Source organism: Schistocerca nitens, chromosome 8 (assembly GCF_023898315.1).
Source record: "Schistocerca nitens isolate TAMUIC-IGC-003100 chromosome 8, iqSchNite1.1, whole genome shotgun sequence".
NCBI lineage: Eukaryota > Metazoa > Arthropoda > Insecta > Orthoptera > Acrididae > Schistocerca > Schistocerca nitens.
The window spans coordinates 358,876,802-358,901,184 of NC_064621.1; the positions used below are offsets into that span (position 1 = coordinate 358,876,802).

General features: G+C 45.7%; 1 protein-coding gene across 1 annotated transcript in view; it reads right to left on the minus strand.

Moving 5' to 3' along the window:
• Positions 1–24,383, minus strand: part of LOC126199567 (paired box protein Pax-6) — a 370,240-nt gene that overhangs the window by 163,101 nt on the left and 182,756 nt on the right. Inside the window, exon 4 of the mRNA XM_049936489.1 lies at positions 1,402–1,621. Coding sequence (XP_049792446.1) covers positions 1,402–1,621 — 220 coding nt within the window. The remainder of the gene's footprint in view (positions 1–1,401; positions 1,622–24,383) is intronic.

The following is a 24,383-nucleotide window of genomic DNA, read 5'->3' on the forward strand; positions in this document are numbered from 1 at the left end:
CCATAAACAGAGCACAAAAATTAGAGAAAAAAACGGGAATATGAGAACAACAGACTTTCCGAAATCCAGCAAGATTTCAACAAAAATAACACAAGAAATTTCTATAAGACTTTCAGAGAAAACTTACAGGGATACTAAGCGCCTAGCTTGTGCTTTAAAATGCCCGATGGTTCTTTGGAAAGTAATACGAAAAATAACTGCAAAATCTTAGCCCAATATTTCAGATCCCTGCTCAACTGCGAACCGCCCCAAGAAAAGCTTGTCTTCTCCAGTATTCACACACCCAGACTCACATGCCCCGGCTCTCGAGGAAATTATAGAGATAGTGAAACAGTTGAAAAATAACAAAGCACCAGGAGAAGATGGGATCATTGTTGAATTCTGGAAACCAAATGATCCTATACTTATGCAGAAACTACATTACATAATATCAGACATATGGATGACGGAGCAAATACCAGAGGACCTGCATTTCGACAGACGCAAAATTAAGGCACTATAGAACAGTGATTCTTCCCGAAGCAAACTACACAGCTGAAACAATGGTGACTGACGGTCACTCAAAAATTAGGTAAATAGAAAAGCAAGAAAGAAAAATTCTCAGGAAGATTTACGGGGCAATCAACAAAAACGGCATTTGGATGAAGAGAGCTCTATATAAAGCCCAATACAGTAACAGACGAAATCAGAAAACGCCGAGCCGAATTTTATACACCTAGCTACAGGATGGAAGACTCCAGAACAGCATGAAAAATTTTCAATATTGTAACAAAGCGTAAATGCGGCACAGAAAGGCTGAAAGAAGTCCAGAGGGATCTGCGAGAGATCAACATAAAAAAATCTCGAAGACCGCACTGAGTGCCGGAATAAAATCACAAGTGTGAAGATTGGGGAAAGAACATCGCGCCAGCCTGGTAAATAATGGACAGAAGAACGGAATTCAAGTTCAAACGCTCTCATAAAGGGGAACAATCGTTATAATAATAGTAATAAATAGATAGCAATCTGTTCGAACATGGGGCGCAAAATTAAGAAGCCGCGGCGCTAACCACTGAGGTAAAAGGCACATGAAGTGCCTCGAAAATTCGCCGAAAATTTTGACCGTCGAATTTTTTCAGCATCTATGGATAAACCGAGACACGAGTTGCTTATTCCTCTTCCAACGCGCGAAGTACCTGGGAAATCGGGTGATAGCATTTGCCGTGTTCTCCTCGTCAGCTGAATGGGTGTTGAAGTCTCTATAGAGGTACAGGGTACGAGATACTTGGTACTGGGTACAGAATACCATGTACAAGATTCTAGGTAGTAGGTACTGGGTACTAGGTAACAGGTACTGCGCACTAAGTAATGCATATTGGATACTGAGTACTGGATACTAGGTACTGAGAGCTGGGTACTCACCCCTCTTGTGGAGGTCATCGCGCGCCGCCTGTCCGGGCAGCATGCCCGCCGCGGGCGCCAAGCCTAGGTGCGGCGTAGGCGGCGCCCCCGGGTACCATGCCCAACCGGCCGCCTGGCCGTTGAACATGCGCAGCTTGTCGTACACAGACTCGCTCTGCGCCGTCACCTGCTGCTCCTTCTGCGCCGCCAGGTTGCGCAGCACGCGGTTGATGGACGACACCTGCACCCACACACACAGTCCGTTGCACTAGGCGACTCCACGAGCAAGGCTTGGCTGGGACCAGCTGCTAGGCCGGCTTGCAGAGTATTGCAGCACAAAAAGAAAAGAGAAGACGCCGAATCTTAAGAGGCAGCTGCTGATGCGGCATTGTCGTCCTGAAAGAAGTAATGTGACTGCGCAGGTTTTATCACAGACAATCATTATCAATCTACAGGGTTTTCCGTTTATCTGATGAGCGCACGCGTGGGGTTGTGTTTGTTCGTCACCAGAGCGGCGCAGATTGGTCAAATGCGACCCGCGTCTCCCTGTTAATTCCGAACGAGGCTCCTTTTCGTCCAGTGTCATTCGAACAGTGAAACAAACATCAAATTTGTGACAGTGAAGTTTGCGAACTAACAATGGCAAGACCGAATTATTCCATTCCAAAATGAGTGTTTCAAAATGTTCAAAATGTGTGTGAAATCCTATGGGACTTAACTGCTTAGGTCATCAGTCCCTAAGCTTACACACTACTTAACCTAAATTATCCTAAGGACATACACACACACCCATGCCCAAGGGAGGACTCGAACCTCCGCCGGGACCAGCCGCACAGTCCATGACTGCAGCGCCCAAGACCCCTCGGCTAATCCCGCGCGGCGAAAATGAGTGTTTATTTATGATTCGTATGTGTGTACAGAGTCCGCGCGTATCGTCCGGAGCTGTTTCAACAGTAGTTTCCGGGTGTTCGAGTTCCGAGTCGTGATGTAATTCACAAATTAGTAACGAAATTTAAAACTCATCTCAAAGACATTGCTGACTGCCCCGAAAATTCCCCTAAAATGTCTCTTAAGTCCAAATGGCTCTGAGCACTATGGGACTCAACTGTTGTGGTCATAAGTCCCCTAGAACTTAGAACTACTTAAACCTAACTAACCTAAGGACATCACACACATCCATGCCCGAGGCAGGATTCGAACCTGCGACCGTAGCGGTCGTGCGGTTCCAGACTGTAGTGCCTTTAACCGCTCGGCCACTCCGGCCGGCGGTCTCTTAAGTCTTTCACTGCTAACACTAATTTCTTCCTCCTCTGCACAAAGAGCTGCTAAGGTCCTATAGAGTGACAATAGTGCAAGGATTTAAACCTGGTGATCCTGCACAAAGGTTTAGGTTTTGCAAATGGATTTTGAAATAAGTGTGTAGCATTTCAAAATGGTTCAAATGGCTCTGAGCACTATGGGACTCAACATCTTAGGTCATAAGTCCCCTATAACTTATAACTACTTAAACCTAACTAACCTAAGGACATCACACACACCCATGCCCAAGGCAGGATTCGAACCTGCGACCGTAGCAGTCCCGCGGTTCCGGACTGCAGCGCCAGAACCGCACGGCCACCGCGGCCGGCGTGTAGCAGTGGAATGGATCCTTACCTCATTCTGTTTTCAGACGAGGCTTGGTTCGATTTACACGGGTATGCTGATTCGCAAAACTGACAACATTTCAGGGTCTGAACCGTGAATTTACTTTCAAAACCTTTTCTTAAGAATTGATTGGCGACTCCATAGTGTGGGACTATACCTTTTCTTAAGAATTTACTTAATTTACTAGCGATTCATCAAGAACATTAACACATTTAATCACACTATGTGAGCGTGGAAGCAGTTGCCAGGGAGTAACTGATGAAATCAAAATGAAATTGCTTTTAACAAATGGGAATTTTATTCCTAAAAGCTGCGATTGCCACAGCGGCGCCACCGCCAGAAAAGGAGGGCGACTGCTTCACACAACGCGCTGCGGCGCGCTCTTCAAAACAGCAATTTTTACCACGGCTCAGGATCGATACACCTAATCGGCTACATGAGGACTCCCTTCACGATCAGAATATAGAAGTGTAGCGTGCACTTAGTGGTGACAGAATAGTAGTACAATTTTTTTTAAGTCTCACAGTTAACAGTGAAAGATACGTGAAAAACACTTTGCAACCGTTTTTTAGTAAATTATGTGAAAGACATTGAAGCTTCTCGTTTTTTCAACAGGGTTCGGTAAGGCCTCATACAATCAATGTTTCTTTGCATGCAGTTCACGATGTGTTCCATGACAGAGTCGTCAGCTACAATGTCGGCCTGAGCCGGCCGAAGTGGCCGCGCGGTTCTGGCGCTGCAGTCTGGAACCGCGAGACTGCTACGGTCGCAGGTTCGAATCCTGCCTCGGGCATGGATGTGTGTGATGTCCTTAGGTTAGTTAGGTTTAACTAGTTCTAAGTTCTAGGGGACTAATGACCTCAGCAGTTGAGTCGCATAGTGCTCAGAGCCATTTGAACCATTTTGAATGTCGGCCTGCTTGAAGTCCCATTTTAACCCCAAGAGATTTCTGTTTGTGGGGATCTCTATTTTTAAGGCCAAAGTGTACATAACAAATCCGCACACGTTATAGGAACTCAAGGGTAATACCTACGAGTCAATTAATTCAATCTCCGAAAGAGAATCACATCGTGTTGTCAATACTTTCTTGAGTAGATGAAAGAAATGCATGGAAAACAATGGCAGGCACTTCCAGTACGAGTACTTTCTTGCGTGACATGGGTGAGTACAAAATTTATTTGAAATATATTTCAAATTTAACACTGTGGTAGTAGGCGGGCGACACGGCATCTAATTGACCGTGTAACAGAGTGCTCGCTGTCCACCATCTACTTCGTCTTGTATGCGGTCATCAGATAAATGAAAAACCCTGTATTAGGTATATCGGTATCCGTGAACCAAGCCTGGAAGATCTAAATTAATGTCCCTCCCAAAAATTCAGAATTGATAAAACTTCCTTGTAGATTGAAAATGTATGACAGACCAGGAATCGCGGATGCTTTTCTTTTGTGAGCAAGTTCTTTCCAAACTGATCTATGCAGACACGACTCACATAGTAGGAGAGAGGTACTACCGGACATAGAGCTGTGGGGAAGGGTCTGTGATTCGTGACTAGCTCAATCGGTACAAGCATTACCCGCAAAAGTAAAGGTTGCAGTTTTTTGAGTCCCAGTCCGACACACTGTCTGCCAGAAAGTTTCAATCAGTGCACACTCCGCTGCAGACTTAATGATTAAGTGGAATGACCACATAAAGCAAAAAGTAGGAGAAGTGGATGCGAAACTGAGAATCACGGGAAAAATATGAAGAAAATATAACTTTTCCATGAAGGAAGAGGTTTACAAACAAATTGTTCCACCGATTCATGAATATTGCTCATCTATTTGGAATCCTTAACTGGTAGCACTGATAGAAGAGACAGAGGAGATCCAACGAAAAGCGGTGCGTTTCGTCGCGGGATCGTTTAGTCGGCGAGAGAGCGTTACAGAAGTGCTCAACAAACTCCGGTGGCAGATGTCTCAAGAGAGGCGTTGTCCGCCACGGAGAGGCTTAGAATTGAAATTTCGAGAGAGCACTTTCCAGGAAGACTAGGACAGCGTATTACTTCATGAAATGTAATCTTAGAATATGAACCACCTCCAGCTGTGTAATGAAAAGACAACAATGAAAATTTACTTGATCCCTATTTCACGCTTTACGCGAGCGGCGCCTTAACCTATTCGTCTATCCCAGAACGACTCACGGCGAAACACAGACTTCCGCAAGTCGTCGTCCTTGTGACATACCTGTACCCTCTCATCTCGTTGATGTTACCTCCCACAGTCTGTGGAATGGAGCACGCATGTTGCACTTGATGAGTCAGTACAGGGACGGTTAATGCTGTTTGTGGATGACACTGGAGTTGTCCGATAATCTCCCATATGTGCTCGATTTGAGACAGATCTGGTGATCGAGCAGGCCACGACACTCTGAAGAGCATATTGCGTTACAACACCAGGACGCCGGCGAGCGTTATCCTGTTGGAAAACACCCCCACCCTCAACCAAGCTGGTCGAATCAACAGACTGACGTGCAAATTTGCAATCAAGGTGCGTGGGATAACCACGAGAGTGTTCCTGCTGTCGTACGAAATTGCACCCCAGACCATAGCTCCAGGTGTAAGTTCAGCGTGTCTAGCATGAAGACAGACTGGTTGCAGGTCCTCACCTATCCTCCTTCTAAGCAACACATGGCCATCACTGGCACCGACGCTGAACCATCTTTCATCATAAACACGACAGATCTCCATCCTACCCCCAGCTCTCGCTTAACACTACTGAAGCCGCAAAGGGCAGTGGTTTGGGGTCAATGGACTCGACACTACAGTGCGTCTTGCTCGGAGCAGTTCTTGCTGTAACCGATTTGTAACAGTTCGTTATGTCACTATGGTGCCAACGGCTGCTCAAATTGCTGCTGCAGATGCAGTCCGATGCGCCAGAGCCATACACCGAACACGATGGTCTTTACTCTCGGTAGTACCACATGGCCGGCCAGAGTCCGGTCTCCTTGCGACCGTACACTCACGTGACGCATCGCTGCTAGCAATCGGATACAGTGGCTACATTCCTGCCAAGTCACCTAGTAATGTCGCAGAAGGAGCATCCAGCTTCTCGTAGCCCTATCACATGCCCTCGTTCAAACTCAGTGAGGTGTTGATAATGGCTTCTTTGTTGTCACCTGAAGGGGGAACGTTGATGAAAAACACACACTATTTAAAAAACGCAACAAATCCACAGTTTTGGAGATATGGCAATGAAATTTTGTACCACGCTTTTCATGAAAGTAACACATTTACATATAAAATCCTTTGATTATATATATTCAACATTTTTTGAATGAAATTTGAAGTTTTATTTTCAATAAATAATCTATGTTCCTTTTTCTCAGAAAGTATTCAAGAGATTTCCAGAAAAATTTCTCTGTTTCACCTCTTTTTATGTTGTAAGCTTCTCTCATGAGGTTTTTGGAATAGGTCGAATAGGAGAATTTCATAATTTTTTAATTACAACTCCACAAGTACAACTTTAAATTCATGCAAACTTCCAAGCATTTTGGCCCATATCTCAGCTTGCAATCAGAATTTCAAAATTTGCTCTTGAGAAAACGTTTATTAGGTTTACACAAATATGTGTACAAAATTTCATAACTGTAGCATTCATAGAATCTGAGGAAAAGGTACATAAACTTTAAAAAACAAACTTTTCAGGAAGCGCAATTTAAAGTTCAACCTAACTTTTTTCCGTATGTCACTTCTTCAGAAGGCACCACATTTGTACTCTGGGTCCTCTTTCCCTTCAAGGATTCTCTTCTGGTTTCTTGTTGTCTGTCTTCTTTCCTTTACCAGGGCTTCAACTGACTTTTCAGCTGCAGAGACGCGCTGTAAATCTATTTTTCTCAGGATGTCTCGTGTAAAATGTCCTCTCTTGAAGCCCATACGTTCTAATACCTTCATCCTCCCGACGTTCCCATCATTAAATACAATAACTGCATCATAAGTTGCAATTCTGACAATTGTAGCAGAAGCAAATGTGTTTTTAGGGCATCGTTTCCATATGAGTGACTTTAGAGATTCATTTGGATTCAAGACGGGGTCAAAGATGATCCATAAAACCAAAGAGTATGTATCACGGCCTTCTAGATGTATCCCGGACACGTTTGGCTAAAAGTAATACACATAATCGTTCACTGGGCTGGTATTGAGGTGCTGCTTCAAAACGTTGGCGTGACAGGGAGGCAGCGTCACACATTTAATTAATTTTCAGGCACTTCGGATGCAATTTCAACATTGAAACTTTGGGAACTTATTGTCCATTTGTTCTTCTAACAAACAATAAATCGAAAATTGACATTTTTGGTCAATTTTATCAACGTCCCCCGTTAAAGGCAGGCCGGCCGGGGTGGCCCAGCGGTTCTAGGCGCTACAGTCTGGAACCGCGCGATCGCTACAGTCGCAGGTTCGAACCCTGCCTCGGGCATGGATGTGTGTGATGTCCGTTGGTTAGTTAGGTTTAAGTAGTTCTAAGTTCTAGGGGAGTGATGACGTCAGAAGTTGAGTCCCATAGTGCTCAGAGCCATTTGTACCTTAAAGGCAGTCTTACATCAATTCACCACGTCCAGTCTGAAAGGTAACTAGGGTTACAGGGTGTATTTAAAGCAAATCTGATTTGCATCCTCATAGTGGCAGTATTGGCGCCACTCTTAAGCGACTAGTGCGTAATTTCAATAGATATCATGTTCCAGATGTAGAAACACACGTATCAACTTACTCCTTCTTGGTGTTGCGATCTTTTCTTTCCATCAGTGTATAATCCGATTTTTTTTTTTTTGTCATAGTATCTCATAACCTTATTTTACCGTTCGGTATCGTATACTTGAGGTGACCACTGTGTTGGTCTTCCATGTAGTGTGAACAGGCCTCCATTTGAGGATGACCTTGTGAGCAGATGTGGGAAGCAGAACCACGGCAATATACCTGTGTTCAGCCTCCGGAATTCTATGTATGTCAAGTTTTGACCGGCGCCGCGTTAAAGCGGGTGTCCACGCCGACGGCTTCGGGGACTCCGGATCGTCTACTGTTGTCGTGAGGACTAGCGACAACCGTGGGCAGCGTGAAAGGAGCTGCGATGTCCCGACAGTCGGTGTCCTCTGCCCCTCGGTTGATGGCGATGCTTATCTGTGTGGGGGCAGGCCGCGGTAAACAGCGCCGGCCTGCTAGCCGCGCCGGATCCCTGTTGGCCCTCGGCTCGACCGCCGCCCGCCCAGAGGTAATTGCAGCCCCGCATTGTAGCGGCTCCCATATGGCGGATCCTCTGCCGCTACTCGAGGCTGCTGCCGCTATTCAGGCACCCGCAGCTGCCAGTAGCCGTCTGTAGCAAAACTGCCAGCTGGGATGCGCAGGTATCCGTCTCTATCCGTGTCCTCGAATGCTTAACAGAGCAGTATGCCCTCGCGTGCCTTGTCTATCGATTTTTCAGCCGCTCCGTGAGCCTGGGAAATGTCCTCAAGACCCAACGGAGAGCAGCTAGTGACAGATTGACACGTTCCGTGAGAGGCGCGGCGGGTGGTTGAACTGAAAGACAGCCGCCCTCAAAAAACAGGCACCCACGTTCGATGCCAGCCAAAAACACTGCGGCATTTCTGGAAGTCAGCAGGTAACCTCTTTTCATTTGAATGGTTCAAGCAGGGCCAAAAAAATACCAGTACGGGAAGTTCCGTCCATATACGGTAAGGTTCCTAATTGGGCACTAATGTGGTCGTAGATAGTTTCTAAGAAGTTGAATCTTTTGCCGGACTGGCAGTGGGTATATCTCTCCTTTAAAGAACTCTCGACTAGAAAAATGTGTTGTTCAGATGTGTGTGAAATCGTACGGGACTTAACTGCTAAGGTCGTCAGTCCCTAAGCTTACACACTGCTTAACCTAAATTATCCTAAGGACAAACACACACACTCATGCCCGAGGGAGGACTCGAACCCCTGCCGGGACCAGCCGCACAGTCTTTGACTGCAGCGCCTGAGACCACTCGGCTAATCCCGCGCGGCTAGAAAAAATAACTGGTGCGCGGTATGTACATGACACACCTCGGTTCGTGCTCACACCTCGTGACCTAAGGCTATCACGCGTGGAAACTTCACCTAAGTGCAAAGTAGTATAGCTAAACTTGGCTAATGGGACATTTTGTTCACTTCGTCATAGTCCACACATTACCCACCCTACAGAGCTTTATATTCTGTACTACTGGAAAGCATGGAAAGCTGCAGAACCATCCCAGTTGCAAGACTCACTTTCAAAATTTCTTAAAGATTGCACTTATCGTAAATGGGGACACCTAGATCAAGCGAAACGAGTCCTGACATGGCATTACTGAACCGAGTATTCACACTCGTATTGTAGTCGATATCTGAAGAACAACGATTCTCCTAAAAGTGATCGACAAAAACAAGGTTTTGAATTTATAATCCATGGAAACAGATGTTAACAGCAGTAATTCTACAATTTTTTTATTTCTTTAAATTTTTTAAGAGTTTAAAAACAATCATGCGGAGGCAATGTTGAAGAAAATAACAGACTGGCGAGACATTCACTCTGCTTGCGAGTGGATTACCTTTATCTATTCAATTTCATTTGGTTATACCACATACAGGGCGATTCCGCGATGACGTTACAAACTTTCAGGGGTGATGGATAAGGGTAAATGTATCAACTTGACGTAACGTACCCTGGTCCGCAATCGTCTGAGTCGAAAGTTATAAGCGAAAATCGTTCTGATACCTCTGACAGTGGACCTCTTCTATTGCAAGCTCCTTCGTTTCAATAGTTTGGGAGGACGTAGTATGCGCCAAGAGAAGAAAAAAGTAGTAATTATGGCTTCAAAATGCATTCCTGAAAAGCTGTGAGCACTAGTTCAGTAGGAGTGTTTCACAATAGCAAAGATGAGCAAGTGCTCACAACTCTTAAGATGTGCATTTTAGAGCCCATTTTTACTGGACATTTTTTATTGTTTTGGTCCACACTGTCTCCTCCAAAAATATGGAAACCAATGACCTTGCAGCAGAATAGAAGAGTTTCACAGTATCGGAGATCAACAAGTCGTTTTTTGGTCCATACTATCAAAAATGGCCCTGAGCACTATGGGACTTAACATCTGTGGTCATCAGTCCCCTAGAACTTAGAACTACTTAAACCTAACCAACCTAAGGACATCACACACATCCATGCCCGAGGCAGGATTCGAACCTGCGACCGTAGCGGTCACGCGGCTCCAGACTGAAGCGCCTAGAGCCGCACGGCCACACCGGCCGGCGGTCCATACTGTCACCTCTGAAAGATGCCAACCGTACAGCTATAGCAACAACAGTATCGGTAGATGTGTTGGACTGTCAGCTGCATCAGAACGATTTTCGCTGATAACTTTCGACTTAGACATTTGCAGACCAGGGTACCTTACGTCAGGCTTATATACTTACCCTTCTCTATCATCCCTCAAAGTTCGTAACACGACCACGGAATCGGCTTACATACACCTGCGGAAGACCTAACTTTATGTTCATGAACTTGACTTCAATTTGTCTTCCAATAATTCTGCAGCTTCCTCTTTTACTGGACAGTCCATTTTAATTACTTCCAGAAGGTTTATCGCAACTCACTCGGTCAGTTTTGTCGATGGAGAAGGTTCAAGTAAAATATTTGGTCCTTTGCTAGGGAAACAATATTGTTTCAATGAGATTAATACCCCTAGCTGCATACAGGCGTTGATATACACTCCTGGAAATGGAAAAAAGAACACATTGACACCGGTGTGTCAGACCCACCATACTTGCTCCGGACACTGCGAGAGGGCTGTACAAGCAATGATCACACGCACGGCACAGCGGACACACCAGGAACCGCGGTGTTGGCCGTCGAATGGCGCTAGCTGCGCAGCATTTGTGCACCGCCGCCGTCAGTGTCAGCCAGTTTGCCGTGGCATACGGAGCTCCATCGCAGTCTTTAACACTGGTAGCATGCCGCGACAGCGTGGACGTGAACCGTATGTGCAGTTGACGGACTTTGAGCGAGGGCGTATAGTGGGCATGCGGGAGGCCGGGTGGACGTACCGCCGAATTCCTCAACACGTGGGGCGTGAGGTCTCCACAGTACATCGATGTTGTCGCCAGTGGTCGGCGGAAGGTGTACGTGCCCGTCGACCTGGGACCGGACCGCAGCGACGCACGGATGCACGCCAAGACCGTAGGATCCTACGCAGTGCCGTAGGGGACCGCACCGCCACTTCCCAGCAAATTAGGGACACTGTTGCTCCTGGGGTATCGGCGAGGACCATTCGCAACCGTCTCCATGAAGCTGGGCTACGGTCCCGCACACCGTTAGGCCGTCTTCCGCTCACGCCCCAACATCGTGCAGCCCGCCTCCAGTGGTGTCGCGACAGGCGTGAATGGAGGGACGAATGGAGACGTGTCGTCTTCAGCGATGAGAGTCGCTTCTGCCTTGGTGCCAATGATGGTCGTATGCGTGTTTGGCGCCGTGCAGGTGAGCGCCACCATCAGGACTGCATACGACCGAGGCACACAGGGCCAACACCCGGCATCATGGTGTGGGAAGCGATCTCCTACACTGGCCGTACACCACTGGTGATCGTCGAGGGGCCGCTGAATAGTGCACGGTACATCCAAACCGTCATCGAACCCATCGTTCTACCATTCCTAGACCGGCAAGGGAACTTGCTGTTCCAACAGGACAATGCACGTCCGCATGTACCCCGTGCCACCCAACGTGCTCTAGAAGGTGTAAGTCAACTACCCTGGCCAGCAAGATCTCCGGATCTGTCCCCCATTGAGCATGTTTGGGACTGGATGAAGCGTCGTCTCACGCGGTCTGCACGTCCAGCACGAACGCTGGTCCAACTGAGGCGCCAGGTGGAAATGGCATGGCAAGCCGTTCCACAGGACTACATCCAGCATCTCTACGATCGTCTCCATGGGAGAATAGCAGCCTGCATTGCTGCGAAAGGTGGATATACACTGTACTAGTGCCGACATTGTGCATGCTCTGTTGCCTGTGTCTATGTGCCTGTGGTTCTGTCAGTGTGATCATGTGATGTATCTGACCCCAGGAATGTGTCAATAAAGTTTCCCCTTCCTGGGACAATCAATTCACGGTGTTCTTATTTCAATTTCCAGGAGTGTAAATTAAAGTGAACAGTTGAAAATGTGTGCCCCAACCGGGGCTCGAACCCTGTGTTTTGGTCGTTGCGTACGTCACACATCCGTCCAAGTCCGTTGTTGATTCTTTTACTCAGTATTTTATTACACAGGCCAACCAGCTCTCTGACCGAACACGCTGAGCAACCGTGCCGGCATTAAAATGCGCCCAAACGCAAGATCGAACCGTATACCTCCTGCATGCTAAGACAAAACGCTGTTCACTGCCCCATCTGTACAGCACGATCCATCTGAGAAACCGATGACACAGAGGATAGTGGGACTGGAGGGACTTATCTCTGGCACGCCTCCCGTGAGACCCACATTCCCCTAGGGCGCGGCATTCGTGGACTGTGCGGCTGGTCCCGGCGGAGGTTCGAGTCCTCCCTCAGGCACGGGTGTGTGTGTTTGTCCTTAGGACAGTTTAGGTTAAGTAGTGTGTAAGCTTAGGGACTGATGACCTTAGCAGTTCAGTCCCATAAGATTTCACACTGATCTGAACAATTGAACCCACATTCCCAACTTATATTCATAGTGCCCTTGCCCATTATACTCATTACTCGCGACTTTTTGCTGATTCCCGTAATAGTTCGGGCAATCGCACAGAAGAAGATGGTCAAATGGCCGATGAGCCTTATATATATAACTGCTGGCTATTAAAATTGCTACACCAAGAAGAAATGCAGATGATAAACGGGTATTCATTGGACAAATATATTATACTAGAACTGACATGTGATTACATTTTCACGCAATTTCGGTGCATAGATCCTGAGAAATAAGTACCCAGAACAACCATCTCTGGCCGTAATAACGGCCTTGATACGCCTGGGCATTTAGTCAAACAGAGCTTGGATGGCGTGTACAAGTACAGCTGCCCATGCAGCTTCAACACGGTACCACAGTTCATCAAGAGTAGTGACTGGCGTATTGTGACGATCCAGTTGCTCGGCCACCATTGACCAGACGTTTTCAATTGGTGAGAAATCTGGAGAATGTGCTAGCCAGGGCAGCAGTCGAACATTTTCTGTATCCATAAAGACCCGTACAGCACCTGCAACATGCGGTCGTGCATTATCCTGCTGAAATGTAGGATTTCTCAGGGATCGAATGAAGGATAGAGCCACGGGTCGTACCACATCAGAAACGTAACGTCCACTGTTCAAAGTACCGTCAATGCGAACAAGACGTGACCGAGACGTGTAACCAATAGCACGCTGGGTGATACGCCATTATGGTGATGACGAATACACGCTTCCAAAGTGCGTTCACCGCGATGTCGCCAAACACGGTTGCGACCATCATGATGCTGTAAACAGAACCTGGATTCTTCCCAAAAAATGACGTTTTGCCATTCGTGCACCCAGGTTCGTCGCTGAGTACACCATCGGAGGCGCTCCTGTCTGTGATGCAGCGTCAAGGGTAACAGTAGCCACGGTCTCCGAGCTGATAGTCCATGCTGCTGGAAACGTCGTCGAACTGTTCGTGCAGATGGTTGTTGTCTTGCGAACGTCCCCATCTGTTGACTCAGGGATCGAGACGTGGCTGCACGATCCGTTACAGCCATGCGGATAAGATGCCGGTCATCTGGACTGCTAGTCCAGCACGGTGTTCCGTATTACCCTCCTGAACCCACCGATTCCATAGTCTGCTAAGAGTCATTGGATCTCGAGCTAAGCGTGCAGCAATGTCGCGATACGATAAACCGCAATCGCGATAGGCTACAATCCGACCTTTATCAAAGTCGGAAACGTGATGGTGCGCATTTCTCCTCCTTACACGAGGCATCACAACAACGTTTCACCAGGCAACGCCGGTCAACTGCTGTTTGTGTATGAGAATTTGGTTGGAAACTTTCCTCATGTCAGCACGTTGCAGGTGTCGGCACCGGCGCCAACCATGTGTGAATGCTCTGAAAAGCTAATCATTTGCGTATCAGAGCATCTTCTTCCTGTCGGTTAAATTTCGCGTCTGTAGCACGTCATTTTCGGGTGTAGCAATTTTAATAGCCAGTAGAGTATATGAAGATGGTATCAGAAACCACCTTCATAAAAATATTTTTTCGTTTAAATACTAGAATTTTATCTTTTAGTTTACGTTTCCAGCAAAATATTGGCTGGCACAAGGAAGGACTGAAGGGGAGGCAGGAGGGGAAAAAAAAAAGAAAAAGAGGTTAGCGTCGCTGCCTCTAAGTTGTAGGGTCCCGGGTTCGATTCCCCTCCGAGTCTAAGATTTTTCTTCGCTCTAATCATTTCAGATTTTCATCGACGCCCAAGTCGCCGAATTGTCGTCAAATAGAAGGACTGGGACCAGGTCCGGCCAGTAATGCCATATATGATCATTTCATTTACCTCCTTTGTTACGAATGATAAACGCTAAGTTCGGGTACTACGTAAATGTGGAACGTATCGGACGAGATTAGGCGCGGACGCCAGCGGCGAGCTGTCAGAGAAGAGTCGTCGGACAGCCAATCAGCTAATTCGTGACTGTCGAGGGCGTAGGCATACGACATACGGCGGGCGGCGGCAGGCAGAGGGCGCATTGTGGCTGCGGCCGCCGACTTTCAGCCTAATTGGAGGCGGGGACGGCGGCGCGCCCGCTGAATATGCATCGCCGGCACAGCCAGCGCCGGCACGGATTTGCTTGTCCGCTCGCCACGCCACACCGCGCCACGCAACGTAACGCAACGCAACGCCGCCGTCAGCACGGCGCGCCAGCCTCCGCGCGGGGATTCCCCTTACAGTGCTGCCAAGACCACCCCGCGCCGACAGCTGACGCATTCTCATCGCTCGCGCCTTCCACGATCCCTTCCGATGAGCTGCAGCCGTACTGATTGGTACGTTAGCGAGATGTGGCAGCACCATGAATTCAGTGGTAATGGAAGCCTAAGTAGCTATCACGTCCTCCTCCACCATCAGCATATCATCAGCCATTTGGTACCCACAGCTCGGTACATTACGGTATTCGACGATGTGCTACCGAACTACATACTAAACATGGTCGTTATCTCATCAAAATCTTCTTTTTATTAGTGTGCTCGGCTGTACGAAGACTGATTCGATGCAGCTCTCCACGCTAGACGATCCTGTGCAAGTCTCTTCATCTCTGCATACTAACTGCAGCCTACATCACCATAGGTTATAGAGGGATATCAAGGCTTGACAACTTAAAACCCTTCCCCCTCTCCTTTATCAAATTAACTGTTCCTTAACTATGGCTATAGTGGCTGTTATGTATCTTGCCTCTTATGACTAGATTACGTGTTTTATTCCGCTACCAGTCACATAATTTATTTGATAATTCAATACAATGCAACGAGTTTCAAGCAAGTTTTACTCAGCACTGGGTGACTTTGTGGCATGGATAGATTCTTCCAGTAAATTTGGTTTCCTACTCATTCAATAAAAACGCTTCCCGGCTTCTGTGGCCGAGCGGTTCTAGGCGCTTCAGTCCGGAACCGCGCTGCTGCTACGGTCGCAGGTTCGAATCCTGCCTCGGGCATGTATGTGTGTGATGTCCTTAGGTTAGTTAGGTTTGTTTAAGTAGTTCTAAGTCTAGGGGCCTGACCTCAGATGTTAAGTCCCATAGTGCTTAGAGCCATTTGAACCATTTTTTAATAAAAACGCTTGATGATGTGCCGAACATGCTCGAAAGGCACAGCAAAGTATTAAAAAGAAAACACGTAATACAATTATTCCTTGAGGTCACAAGATTCATCCTATTAACATACCCCTTATTTTAGTCTAGCTCTGCCACAACTTTCTTTAGCTTAGCTGCGACACTAAGTCTTCTTGTGATCGTTACTGGTACAGCATTTAACTTCTGTATCATGTGCAACTCGACGCTCCAGGATATCTGTAGATGGCAATGTCCGAAACGCGTAATATTGGAATACATAATAAAGTCAGATAGCTTCCAGTCAATGACTTTTACCTTAGCAACCTATTCAGCATTTTACAGACAGCACATACAACTTTCTTTTCTCCACGATTATATCTAAGCCTTCTTCATTACGTATTTGATGTATTCACGTTAACCTAGGTATTCTTCCGTAACACCACATTTTAAGTCCATTTATTCTCTCCTTATTGTCCACGATTCTCTTCTATATAAAGCTTCACTCCTGACAAATTGTTTCAGGTACGACCAGTAACTATTAAAATGTGCTAGAGATTATCATATTTCTCGTTTTCAGTAAAGTTTTGCTTGCTGTTACCGCTCTGGATTCTGTATTATCTTCTGCCACTGCAGTTATTTTTCTGCGGAAACAACAAAACTGGTCCACTAGTTTTAATGTCTCGTTTCCTAATCTAATTCCGTCAGCATCACCTGGTTAAATTTGGATAAACACACACATTATCGTTGTTTTCATTTTATTTCTGTTCATTTTATAACCTCTTTTAACTACGCTGTACATTTCGTTGCAACGTCTAATGCTTTACTGCACTGTGGTGATTGAGAAAACTATATTGTTTCTTTTCGTAAAAAAGTAAGTTCATTAAAGCAAGCCGATCGCTTCAACAGTTTACGAACTCGTTAGTGTCCTCATGAAACAGCGAATATCCGTAGACAGCTACACAAACACATGAAATGTGTCTTGATTAATGTTAACCTTACACTTACTTTTCATTGCAATTTAAGGAATGAAGTGTAGTGAGAAGTGTTAAAATTTTGTTCATTTCAGTGGTTAATGATACCGAAGTAAAACGTACAATTCGTCCCAGCTTCATTTAATTTGACACATTCATTGAAAAAGCACACATCTATCGAGAGAATTTATTTCCTTCCTTCAACGTGAGAAGGCGCTCATCTATCCAGCTGCAACTAGCTGTCTACGCAATTACCTTATGTCACGTGCGTAACTCTAACACATGAAAGAGAAGCAGTAACTGTGGCATATCCTCAATTTTATTCAGTCTAGACATTGAACAAACTGTAATGCAAACCAAGGAGTAATATGGAAAGTGTATTTAAGTTCAGGGAGATTAAATTAATACTCTAAAGTTTGCTGATGACATTGTAATTCTGTCAGAGACGGTAAAGAATTTGGGAGAGCAGTTGAACGGAATAGATAAAGTCTTAAAAACTGGTTATAAAATGAACGTCATCAACAGACGTAAAGCACAGGAAATGGAACGTAGTCGAACTAAATCACACTATGCTATGAGTGTAAGATTAGGAAATAAAAAAAAAACTGAAAGTAGCGTATGGGTTGTTATTTGGACAGGAAGGTAAGTGATGGAATTGTGAGGATGTAGTATCCGCTGGCAATAGCAAGAAAAGTATTTCTGAAACAGAGTAAACTGATAACGTCGACTATAAATTTCATTGTTGGAAAGCCTTTTCTGAGGGTGTCTGTATGGAGTGTAGCCTTGTACGGAAGTGAAACTTGGACGATAATCAGTTCAGCCTAAACGAGTGTAGAAGTTTTTTGAAATGTTGTGGTACAGGAGAATGCTGAGAATTCGGTGGGTAGGTCTAAAAACTAGTGGGGAGGTGGTGAATATAAGGGGCGGTCAAAATGTTTGCCTACATGTCGGTGCTTATACACAAAAACATAAAAAGCTCTTTCCTTTTATCTGAAAAAGAAACTTTGTACAAACACTTCCATTTCCATTTATTGTTTTGAGCGATGTTATTCTGCAATGACTTTTTTGGAAAGCGTGCGGCGCTGAAACTGTTTATGAATACTTGTGTTGGTTATATCTGTAATGTTCGACTTTCTGAGCATATTTCACCATCCGATGCACAGCTATCCATGCTGAGATTTCCGTAGCCTCTGTCCTCTGTCTTATCAACGTACAGTGTCCGCAATATCTCTCCTCGACCCTAACGCTCTTGTCTGAACAACACTTCAGAAACACCGTTTCCCATCGGTGCAAAATCTTTTCTGTCTCTCTCCAATGTTCAGCCACTTCCCCGAAGTCTTTCTCAGCAGCAGGAATCCGACTCTGCAATAACTCCCGCATTGTGTTAAAGAACTAAATAGCATCTCCATCTTCAGAAGACAGTTAATGACAAATCTACTAAAGTAACAATAATGGTTACTATTGTTCCTGTAGCATTCGTTACCCTTGTACATCCTTATTTCCAGATAGATCTTTCTTATTTCCCAATATTCTTAACTGATGCAGTCTCCTTAAATTTCATTTCCCCGAAACTCGTTAGATCAGAAAATATCTATTTTGTACACCTATGAATTTTTTTTATATTTGCCACTATTATTATTGTTTTTACTGTCGTTATGACTGTCATTATTATTATTAATATTACTATTACGAGTATTAGTGGCAGCAGCAGCAATAGAACAAGTACTGCTCGTATTAACTTGATTAATTCATGGTCAATATTACTCACATTGTTACTGTAGACACTCAAATAATTTTCATACTAATTGTCATATGACCGTTGTTGTATCTTAGGTAACTACGATATAAAGAAGGCACTGTGTGAAACCCTGGTTTGATGTAAGAGAGGGCTTGATGACCCTAAGAGATGAGGTTGAATAAATGAATAACACACTCATGGAGTCGCGCTGGGTTGCATACACGTTGCAGCAACGCCCTCAAATAAAAACTCTTTGATCGCCTATTATAGCCTACAGTATATGACACAACTTGACTAAATGAAAGATCAATTAGGACACGTCTTGAGGCCTGAGTTGTATGAAACGATCTTCGGACTGAAGGTCACTACAACAGAACATCAAATACTTTTGCTTAAAATTAAAACAAATATTGTTTCTTAAAAAAGAAAGAATTTTCTTTGTGCACTACGCCATAATATTTGCTGCAATGCCGCTTTTGTTCAGGTTCATGTCACAACACGCTGGAAAAATAATGTAATATTTATAATAATAATGCTCTGTTATAGATTTGAAGAAAGCATACGATCCTGTTGATTGGCAATTCTTGTTCAAGATCTTAGAAGAACAGGGACTCGAGCTAAAAACACAACTACTAATCAAACAACCGTTGGCTGGCACAATATCGAAAGTTAAATTCATGGGTGAGATCTATGATCCCTTCATGATCAGAACTGGAATACGGCAGGCGATGGATTATTCTCTTGTTCAACCTAATCCTGGACAAAGTAATGAGGGAATGGGATAAGGAACTGAAAATCCAAGGATACTGGAAACCAACACGACCAAGACGATTCCGTAACAAGATAGAAATCTCAAACCTGGCTTTCGCAGACGACCTGGCCGTTCTCTCGGATAACGAAGCAACAGCAACCAAAAAAACACAAATATTAAAAGAAAGTACAGAAAAATTTAGCCAACCAATCTCTTTCCAGAAGTCTGAATTCGTTTGCTCAAAATTAAAGATAAAAAATTTGACATAAAATATGGCAAGATAAACAGAGGTACAAATTTCAAATTTCTACGTGAAATCCTCGAAGCTACAGATGGAGAGAAGACTGCATAGAAGACTCGACAACAAAAAATGAGGACAGATTACGGCAAAACAGAAGACATATATAATAAGGAATGCATGTCCATTCAAACAAATATCAAAGACTACAACACACTAACCAAGCCTGAAATACTGTATGCAGGTGAGACACTAATACTCCTCACGAAAAGCAACATAAAAAGCATACCGAAGGAAGAACGAAAAAGCATGAGAAAAATTCTCGGTACAAAGCTTCCAGCAGAGAGATACAGATTACACTGAATGAAAACCACAGAGACGATGTCAAACCTAGCAACAGATGTCAAAAAAAAGAAGGTTAAGTTCTTACTAGCCCATCAGGAGCGTATCACCAACAAGACAATTCTCACATGCAAGGGATCAAGTCAAAAGTACCGTAGACCACACAAATCGAACTTGACCTAGAAAAAGCACAAATAGAATTTGGACGCAGAAACGTATATAAGAGACAAGATACACAAGTGTAATGTTAGGTCAGAGAATGAAGTCCCAAAAAGACCATGGACAAAGTGGACTGAAGTTGACTGACGTTAGACTCCATCGAGAAGAAAAAGTGAGAGAATCGTGGAAGATAAGAAAGAATGCTGAAATGAGGCAGAATGCTTTGCGTGATCCTACAGGATTTCGACGCAAATAATAATAAGAAGAAAAAGGAGAAGAAGAAGGGAAGCAGTGGACGGTTACAAGGGCGACGGTCGTAAGGGTGTCGGACGGGACCGCACAGCTCTATCAGTGCAGATTGGGTGAAGGGATTGAATTACGCGCGCAGCCGCAAATTTATAATGCCGATCGGCGACTTCTGCTGCACAATAGGACCGTCCCCTGGGAAGACGGGCGCGGTAAACAGGCCGCTGATTCGCCGACAAAAGATGTCCCGCAGCGCGGCGAGCCGTCCGCGTCTCGCGCACTCTGTCCCTCTTTTTTAATCAGTGAAATGGATTACAGTTATCCTCCCGATTCCCGGAAAAAGGTTTAATCAGGCGGAAGGTATTCGTTAAAGCCGTATTGTAACAAGAATGGCCGGCAATAAGCAAAACAAAGTATTGCGTGAAATCGTATCACGTAATGAAATGAGCCGCATTACCATAACACATGGGACGCCCGTGGGGATTAGCCATCACGCCCCCGGCTGCAGTGCGCATGCGTGACCAAACGCAAACAGGGTCGGTCGCACGCGGCCGCGCAAATACTGAATCGGTAAAGGGGAAGGGGGTGGAAGGCGGGGGCGGGGGGAGGGAGGGGGACTGAGCGACGCATCGCCCGAAGCGTGGCAGCTGACGGCGGACGGCCGACGGTTGACGTTGACGGCTGACGAGCGTACACGCGACGCGTCGCTCCTCTCGGCTGAACGCTGCAGCCCCGGTCTCGCTGCTGCTCCGCACCTAACCAGGGCATTACAGCTTCCGTGTACTGTTCGCACATATCATTTCCAAACACCTGCAGCTTAGACGGCACGTACATTTTATGATCGTGCTGCAATGGTATTGTTCTCCGATTTCGTACAGTATAGAAATCTCTGTATATCTACATCTACATTTATACTCCGCAAGTCATCCAATGGTGTGTGGCGGAGGGAACTTTACGTGCCGCTGTCATTACCTCCCTTTCCTGTTCCAGTCGCGTATGGTTCGCGGGAAGAACGACGGTCGGAAAGCTTCCGTACGCGCTCGAATCTCTCTAATTTTACATTCGTGATCTCCTCGGGAGGTATAAGTAGGGGGAAGCAATATATTCGATACCTCATCCAGAAACGCACCTTCTCGAAACCTGGACAGCAAGCTACTCCGCGATTCAGAGCGCCTCTCTTGCAGAGTCTGCCACTTGAGTTTGCTAAACATCTCCGTAACGCTATCACGCTTACCAAATAACCCTGTGACGAAACGCGCCGCTCTTCTTTGGATCTTCTCTATCTCCTCCGTCAACCCGATCTGGTACGGATCCCACACTGAAGAGCAATACTCAAGTATAGGTCGAACGAGTGTTTTGGAAGCCACCTCCTTTGTTGATGGACTACATTTTCTAAGGACTCTCCAAATGAATCTCAACCTGGTACCCGCCTTACCAACAATTAATTTTATATGATCATTCCACTTCAAATCATTCCGCACGCATACAGCCAGGTATTTTACAGAAGTAACTGCTACCAATGTTTCTTTCCCTATCATATAATCATACATATCTAGAAGGTGACTCACACTGAGGTGTCAAAAAGTATGCACACATACAGATGGCGGTAGAATCGCATACACAAGGTATAAAAGGGCAGTGCATTAGCAGAGCTGTCATTTGTACTCAGGTGATTCATGTGAAGAGGTTTGCGACGTGATTATGGCTACACGACGGGAATTAACAGACTTGGAGCTGGCCGCATGGGACATTCAGTTACGGAAATCGTTAGAGAATTCAATGTTTCCTAGATCCTCAGTGTCAAAGATGGGCCTAGAATACGAAATTTCAGGCATTACTTCTCAGCACGGGCTACACAGCGGCCGACGGTCTTCACTTAACGACCGAGAGCAGCGCCGTTTGTGTAGTGCTAACAGACAAGCAATACTGCGTGAAATAACCCTTAGAAATCCATGTGGGATGTCCGACGAACGCGTTCATTAGGACAGTGCGGCGGAATTTGACGTTAATGGGCAAAGGAAGCAGACGACCGACCCGAATCACTTTGCTAACACTACGACATCGTTTGCACAGTCTCTCCTGGGCTCGTCACCATATCGGTTGGACCCTAGACGGCTGGAAAAACGCGGCCTCATCATATGACTCCCGATTTCAGTTGGTAAGAGCTGATGGTAGGGTTTGAGTGTGGCACACACTCCATAAAGCCATGGACCCAAGTTGTCAGCAAGTCACTGTGCAAGCTGGTGTTGGCTCCATATGTGGGCTGTAACTGACTGGTTCCTCTAGTCCAACTGGACCGATAATTGACTGGAAATGGTTATGTCCGATTACTTGGAGACCATTTGTAGCCATCCATGGATTTCACGTTCCCAATTTTGGAAATTTGTGGTAAGGTCTTATGGGACCAAACTGCTGAGGTCATCTGTCCCTAAGCTTACGCACTACTTAATCTGAACTAAACTAACTTACCCTAAGGACAACACACACAGCCATACCCAAGGGAGGACTCGAACCTTCGACGAGGGAAGCTGCGCGCACCGTGACAAAGCGCCTCACACCGCGCGGCTTCACGTTCCCAAACTACGATGTGGTATGTCACCGAACCACAATTGTTAGATTCTGGTCAATTCGAGTGAATGATTTGGCCACCCATATCGCCCGACATGAATCCCATCAACATAATCTAGAGGTCAGTTCGTACAAAAAATCCTGCCCCGGCAACACTTTCGCAATTATCGACGGCTATAGAGGCAGCATGGCTCAATCTTTCTGCGGGGGACTTCCGACGACTTGTCCCCATGCCACGTCGAATAATGCTTAAAATGTATCAAATTCGGATGTTCAGTTTGCGTTTCTGACGGAATGTAGAGTGTTGCTGAACGTTACAAATGATGTGATTGAAAAAATTCCTTTGCTTGATGATGATCTGTGATAAACGAATCTGGTAGCAATAATTCAGGCCTTTCATAGCAGTTTATGATTGTACATTATAGTTTTTCCTAAGTACGAGTATCTACAAACTGAGTGGTCGAGCGCGTAGAGCACTACACTGCGGCTGTGGAGGTCCAGGGTTCAATCCCGGACGGGAATTTTCCTCGGTCTTTCAGTGCAAGACGGTCCCAGGTCCATTCAACCTGCTATCGAATGAGTGCCGGGGATTTTTTCTGATGGTAAAAGAAGAACGGGGCGATGTGTCAACCACCCTCCCCCTCCTTGTGAGGGTATAGTGTACTTACAGTCACGCCGATAGCCCGGTCACAAGCTTGTGCCACAGACTTCGCTTCTAAAAACTGGTGCACCACCTATTGAAAGTATGTGAAAAATGACGAGTTTGAACGTTATTCGAAAAAAAAACAACTGCAAGACCATGTGTAACCACCTGTGTCAGGCCGGATACTTGCTCTGGGCGCTGGTTCCGCAGGTTTTTTTTATTTTATTTTTTATTTTTTTATTTTTTTTGGAGAGACGAAGAAAATGAAAAAGCGCGAAGAAAAGGGAAAGATCAAGGTGAACACTAAAATAGAAACATGTCGGAATTACATGAAACGAATCTTGAGGAGAGTCGGACTGATGATGCTGAGCTGCAATTCCATAAGACGTGCATGTTTCTTGCTTTCGGCTACTACAAGGAGCCACTCTCGTTATGCCAAGTGAATGAACATTTGAAACTTCCTGGCAGGTTAAAACTGTGTGACGGACCAAGACTCGAACTCAGGACCTTTGCCTTTTACGGGCAAGCGCTCTACCAACTGAGCTACACAAGCGCGACTCACTATCCGTGCGAGACCGCTACGGTCGCAGGTTCGAATCCTGCCTCGGGCATGGATGTGTGTGATGTCCTTAGGTTAGTTAGGTTTAACTAGTTCTAAGTTCTAGGGGACTAATGACATCAGCAGTTGAGTCCCATAGTGCTCAGAGCCATTTGAACCATTTGAACCACTATCCGTCCTCACAGCTTATTCCGCCTGTACCTCGTCTCCTACCTTAAAAACTTCACAGAACCTCTCCTGTGAAACTCACAGAACTAGCACTCCTGGAGGAAAGGACATAGCGGAGACATGGCTTTTCCACAGCCTGGGTGATGTTTCCAGTGCGAAATTTTCACTCTGCAGCGGAGTGTG